Genomic DNA, 6,963 nt, shown 5'->3' with positions numbered 1-6,963 from the left:
ACAAATATGCAAAACAAAAAATAATAACAATTTTTTTTTTAAAAAAAGGGATGCATGGTGAAAGGCAAATTAGACTTTGTTTGGTCAATGATTTTTAAAAGTACTGGGAGTGGGTGGCTTCTGAAATGAGCATGCCACATAAATAACACACAAATACTTAAATACTTGCTGTATACACAGATTAAAATCACTCAGTGTGAAAGAAACCGCCAAAGTTAGGAGGGCAACAGAGATCAACTACTGAAAGTAATGAAAAACAGCAAAGTTGAGAAGCTTCAATTTATTAACTCAAAACTGTGTTCACAAAGTAAAGATACTCAATCAAAACATTGGGAATGCACACACGCGCACGCACACACATATCACACAGAGGACTTATGAGCAAACTCAAAAACGCTGTGAACTGTCATGTCCACAAACAAATGTAATATTTGAATAATTTACGAAAGGATCACCTCAGAAAACAAACAGTGCATCATGGTATGATAGAGATCAAAGTGCACAACCAGACATCACAGACGCTCAAGTTATGGGATTTCCAAAGGGGATAAAAAGAAATGAAAAAAAAAAGAAAGAAAGAAATCACATTAAATCAGAAAATCCACGTATATACCAAACACACAAACACAAGGATAAACAAACCCTTCTCCAATTTGATGGTTTGGGAATCAAGAAAGAAATCCCATCCCTCAAACATCCCACCTGAATAAAAGGCTGCTATATGAAAAGCTACAGTCCAGATGGCATCAGCCTATTTTCTGTGGGTCTGTCATTTGAACCTGAGGAACGCACACACACACACACACCCCTCACACCGTTACAACTCGTCCTTTGGTTTGCCATTATTGTCCTCTTCTATCCCAGCATCATCATCTGGCTCCTCATCATCCTCTCCCTCCTCCTCCTCACCATCCTCTTTGTCATCCTCATCATCACCTTCAGTGTCCTCCTTGTTCTTCTCCTTCTCCTCTTCCTCCCTCAGTTTCCTTTCCATATCTTCCTGCTCATTCTTCATTTTCTTCTCTGGTCCCTAGGCAGGTGAAGAACAATGTTAATGTTTAACATAATGGAAAGTGAATCCACAATAGGGGAGTACTGAACTGTCACCTGCAGTGTGAACCAATGCTGAACCTAAAAGCTACATTCTTTGTCTTCATTAAAATCCTTTTGTTTTATCACCTGCCAAACTTTTAGTTCGGGTCCTTTTTATGTTAAGTATGTTAAGTACACCAAGTTTGATGTCCAAACTGAACGCAGGACTTTGGCTGAGAACCAGGAGTTCTCAATAAAAAACAAGCACAAAAAAATAAACAAACAAGGTGCACAAAACAAACATCAAAATAACAAGCTAGACCAAAACTCTTTGTTCCATAATAAATTATGGAACTAAAAATATTTCTTCCCCAAATGAGAACCAGTTATCATTTGGACCTAGAAAAAAATCATCATGATCATGAATAATGTGCCAACCATTAAAGGTTAGATGGTATAATACTGACAAACTTATTAGGTGAAGAAACTCAACCTGTATTGCCAATATGGAATTTCAAAAGTTGCTCAAAGAATCAATTTGCAATAAGCTGCTCAAGAGTTGAAGTGGCCATATAGTTAATGTTGCTTAAGCTACAAGAAGTACCATCTTCTCTGTTTAAATACCTAGACAACTGCTCACATGTGATAGTTTTATTGCTTTCTAGTGTTTACATGCCCTAAACCAGCGGTCCCCAACCTTTTTTGCGCCACGGACCGGTTTATGCCCGACAATATTTTCATGGACCGACCTTTAAGGTGTCGCGGATAAATACAACAAAATAAAACTAGTACCGGTACCAAAAAAAAGAAGATTTATTCATAACACACGTGAAAAGACCAAGGAAAACGATAACAAAATAACGCTGAAAACCGATAAAAACCCTGAAAACTATACATTTCACACCTGAGCCTCAACTCTCGCGGCCCGGTACCAAACGACTCACGGACCGGTACCGGTCCGAGGCCCGGGGGTTGGGGACCGCTGCCCTAAACCACTTATCCAGATCAGCTGTGAGCTGTGGAAACATTACAGACTACATGAAAGCTGTTGAGTTATCTTCTTTCTTTGGAAAATGTCTGATCAACTCTGTAAAGCTACATATGCATGGTCTATTTATTGTGTTGCCCTTAATTCTGACTAGAACTGATTTCAGGCTGTATTCTGACAGAGGGTTTTAAATTAAAACCCCCCATTAAACTATTTACATCTAAACAGTCCTACCTTGGTTTTTCCCCAGGTTTCCTTTCCAAATTCCTCTGCTTCTTTCACATCATCGGTAATCAGAAAGTTGTCAAAAATGGTTCCAGATTTGACCTTTCAATGAAAAAACAAACAAAACAAACAAACAAAATAAACAATGCAATATTATATTGTCGTGACATACAGAAACATTATAAATTTATTTGTCTTGAAATAAATAAACCGCAATGTAGTTTCATTTTTACATGAAGAAAACTGTTTTGTAACATTTTATTTATAACAGACCCTAATGGGGGAGTAGTGTAGTATAATTACCTGCCACAGATCCAGGCCCAGGACTCCAATGTTGTTAAATTTATACATAGTAGCATCATGAGTGTACTCTGGGTTGTCTATCTCAGGGTGGACCCATGTTCCCTTGTAGTCAGGGTTGTCAATTTGTTTGGGTTTCCATTCCCCCTACAGAGGTATTAGAGAATAAGTTACATTTTCCCCCCTTTATACTAGTAAAAAGACCTCCAATGGAAATTCTTCACTTTTTCTGTAAACCTCAAGCAATGCAGCCCATACTTTATACTCTGAATTGGCGATCATGGGGGGCTCCCACTCTCCATCCATGTCCTCGTCCCAGTCATCAGGCTTCTTGGCATCAGGGTCAGGGATCGTCTCTGGCTTGTCCCAGTCCTGGAAGACAGCAGCACTGAAGTTACCAATCAGAGATGCCAATCAAAACAGGAATGTGACTTGTCCAAGAGTACAGATAGCTCCATCCTGGCTGTTCCAAGAAAAACAAGGAATGGCAACATTAATGTAAGACTGGATCAACATTATCACACCACATTTGGCACTATTCAGTGTATTCTGGCTGCAGTGAATGGCCTAATGAAATTATGTATTACAACAAAATTGAACAATAAGAAAATGCTCAACGTCATTAACACCATGTTCAAGGTTTTATTGTAAATTTGGGACTTCGATCTCAGAACATCTGTATAGCTTTATTGCAAGTAATCTAAAATCATTTTAAGTCATGTTACTTCAGGCTTTGTGTCACTGGGATCGTCAATCTCAGCCCTGTCATCCCAGTCGCTTGGCTTCTTAGCTTCGGGGTCCTTGATCTTCTTTAAGGGCAGCATGTCCCAGTCGTCCCCAAAGGAGCCAGACTCTACCTTCTCATTGTCCATCTTCACCTCATATGTCTGGTCTGGATTCACGATCAGCGTGTACAAGTGGGTCAGCTCATCATCCTGAAGGATGACACGGAGGGAATTTATGGTAAATCTCTAACAGATTCATGGTTTACAAAATTTAAAAAGGGAAATTATTTAACAGTCTTGGTGCATAGCTACCTTGCATTTGATGTCTTTCTTGATAAGATGGTTCTGACCCTTGTAGTTAATTATCACATGAACCTTTTTTGTGCTGTATCCACAAATGTCAGGCCCTGTGTACACAGGCAACATTATGATATGATTATATACCATGATTACAAAAGAAGGACTTCATTTCGAACAGCTCAAAGTCAGATGGAAAAACATCATGTTCTGGTTTCAGGCTTCAGTGTCTCTCCAAGACTCACCAAACATGATGTAATACTGGGAGTCTCCATGCATGTCACTCTGGTCAAGATCATCGGGGAAGAGCTTGACGTAACCACCTCCACAGTCTATCTTCTGCTCATGCTTGACAGTGAACTGGATGACCAGGGGCTTTCCCTCATTGCTAAATGGCTCAAAGAGGGCTGACAGGGCATAAAAGTGGGCATCCTGGCTGGTCTGGATACCTAGAATGAGCACAAAAGTGATTATTATTATTATTATTATTATTACTACCAATATAGACTGAATATAAATGCACAACTCTTTCTGATTTCAGTAAAGGCATGTAAAGAAGTATATTCTTAAAATATCCATATGAACACTGAGCAGCCTGAAATGCCTTAACAAAATGCTGGTATTCTAAAACTACATCTTGAATAGTAGGAACTGCACTAGAATGAAAACCATTGAATAATTAGGGATTTTTCACATGTTGAAGACCCATCCAGTCAAACAAACAGACCCCTGGCAAGCTGATTCTCACCCACCGGCCACATTTTTGACACCCTAAATTTCTTAATTCTATTCTTCTTTTGCACTAACAGAATTTTGTGGTTCAATGTTTCACTTCAACAACGTCAGAGATTCTAAAACCTGAAATAAAACCGTCTTTATTTTGTATCGGAAGAGGATTAGGGCCACTTAAAAAAAAGTGGACACGTCTTTTTTTTTCTTCTTTTCCAGAATTCTGAGAAAATTCTGACTTTAAAATCTGAGATTTAAATTCTGAGAAAATTCTGACTTTAATCTCAGAATTCTGAGAAAAAAGTCAGAAAAAGTCAGAATTCTGAGAAAAACAATTATGATGAAAAAGTCAGAATTTCTCAGAATTATAACTTTAATCTCAGAATTCAGACTTTTTTTTTCTCAGAAAAAAGGAGAGCAAAAAAAGACGTGCCCACTTTTTATTCCCAGTGGCCCTAATCCTCTTCCGTAAAATCATGGTTTCCAATAGTACCCAAAAAGTTGATGACGGGGCTGCGCTATATAAATATGCACTGTCCCATACTTTTAGTCAGATTTGCAGCCTGGTCAGGACATCTGGTTTCAAAGAGCCAAGACAGTGACAGGGAAAATTCTCTGGACAAAAAAAGGGTACTTTTGCATTGGGTCAGAGCACTGTGTTTACATCCATGCACTCTATGACTATCAGTCATATTTATAATTCTTCCATCTGTAATTAAAGTCCAATAATAACTATTTTTAATTCGAAACACACATTTTACATTTGAGTATCCAAATTTAAAATAGGTTTGGAATTGGAGTATCAAAGGCCATGAGAGCACTGGAGGCTCTCTGCAGGATATTCCACTCCTGAGCCTGTCTGACCCTGTGCTCACATTTACATTGGCAAACCTGTGTTAGCTGCATTTGCATGATAAGACACCAACTCTTGGTCTATGCAAATAACACAATTTTAACAAATTAACTCGTATCAGTTGTGTTTCTAACACAACATAGTATTCTTACCTTTATCAGCTTCAGCATCCCCATAAAAGTTTCCAGCACTCAGTTTCCACTGTCCATAATCTGATTTATGTTTCGACTCGACCCAACGGCTCTTCCATCCATCTGAAACACATTAATGCAACCCCACTGGTTACTCACTGGAATTCCTCTGATTCTGGTTACATTAACACCAGGCCACCTGCACATTTATTACACTACTTGTTCCACAAACCTACCGAGGACTCCAAATGCAATTACTCAACATGATGATAAAAGTGAAAAACTTTGAGATTATATAAATGAACTCCTATATGTAGTGACAGGGTTTAGAGTTGTTCTGTTTAAAAAAAAATATTAAGGGGCTCCAAATATTTTATCCAAATGCTTTTAGCCATAAAGGTTCCAGCACGGTTCTGCATGGTTTGACTAACATAGGAAAATAGAAAATAGTTGCGCCCTTAACCCAGTACTAGACGACATTAAGACACATTTAACTTAAAAATAACATTGGAGCGTATGCTTTACTAATGTATTACGCTATTATTTTCAGCCAGCCACTCATCTATACCAATAGGTTAAATTTATAGAGTAAGTTACCTTATCTTTCCAGGAACATATATTAAGTTGTCTTTAATTAAATTACCAAATAAGAGATTTAATGTGAACTACCGTGAAGACGTTGACTTTTTTTTAATGCAATCATTCGTATAAGACAAGCAGATATGAAATGGACTGTGTTCTACCTCCATCCAGAAACTGTTCCTTGAAGTAAACCGTAGCGTCGATAGTTAGAGCTAACGATGCCAAAACTACAGTAATTACCACCGGAAACTTCATGATGCTAGCTGCAGTCTGGTAGCAGGTGGTGAAACGATGAGATTGAAAGTCCGATGAAGGAAACGTAAGCTGAGAAATCTAACAGCGTTGAATCCCACACAGATGGCCCTGGTTCATTGGACGAGCGTTTCACCAATGGAAATAGACCACGGTTTATTTTTCGGGAATGCTCGTGTTCGATCGGAAGAAGATCGGAGGAGGCGTCTGCTTTCCTGCAGTTTTTAGCCAGGGACGATGAAAATGAAAATGTGGGTGTCCGATGGAAGAAGGAAGGCTTAAATCGCCGGTTACGTTATGAAAATATATTTGACTTTTGAATAATTAACAGTTGTTTTGGAAGAAGATACGAGAGAGTTCAAAGCAGGCTTTAAAGGCCTCCGTCTGTGTGCCCTGTTCAGTGATCAGCAGGCACGAGACCGGTTACACCCATCACTAAGCACGGGGTGATGCCGGTGTCGTTCAGGTTAATTAAATTTGTTTACATATTCCACTCTCCCTCTGGCTTTCTGTAATATAAATAACAAGCCGACATTTTCCTTGCTACACCACCAATCAGCTCAACCGACCCTTTAGTTTACCTGCAGTGCTGCAGGGTAGTCTAGCCTCCCATTAAACCCATAACTACAATACTCTGTAACCTTGAGCCACCCATCATCTGTTTTGTCCCACATTTGCTAGGAAAATCGGGAATAGTTGCAGCGATTTAGTCATAGTTTTCAGTCACGTGATCGATTTGCTACCCTGGGGGGTATCACGGTGCCCAACAGTGGACAGTCACTGTTGCTTCAGAAAAAAAGTGTTGTTTTTTCCACCTGTCTCGAGCCGAAACCACTTGGATCATCTATC

The 6,963-nt window shown here is 39.1% G+C and overlaps 1 protein-coding gene across 1 annotated transcript; it reads right to left on the bottom strand.

Annotated features, from left to right (window-relative positions):
* Positions 1–40: 40 nt before the first annotated feature.
* LOC102794181 (calreticulin-like) lies at positions 41–6,214 on the bottom strand. Its single transcript, XM_087830912.1, has 9 exons — positions 6,024–6,214; positions 5,302–5,403; positions 3,813–4,016; positions 3,583–3,677; positions 3,271–3,480; positions 2,804–2,917; positions 2,549–2,692; positions 2,255–2,347; positions 41–1,030 (listed from the first exon to the last, which is right to left on the bottom strand). The coding sequence occupies exons 1-9, from the start codon at positions 6,115–6,117 to the stop codon at positions 818–820; spliced, it is 1,269 nt and encodes a 422-aa protein (XP_087687038.1). The 5' UTR covers positions 6,118–6,214; the 3' UTR covers positions 41–817.
* Positions 6,215–6,963: the final 749 nt, after the last annotated feature.

The sequence above is a fragment of the Neolamprologus brichardi genome, chromosome 17 (genome assembly GCF_056152115.1).
Source record: "Neolamprologus brichardi isolate AB-2024 chromosome 17, ASM5615211v1, whole genome shotgun sequence".
Taxonomy (NCBI): domain Eukaryota; kingdom Metazoa; phylum Chordata; class Actinopteri; order Cichliformes; family Cichlidae; genus Neolamprologus; species Neolamprologus brichardi.
The sequence above is the reverse complement of the archived record's forward strand: the minus strand, read 5'-3'. Positions and strand labels throughout refer to the sequence as shown.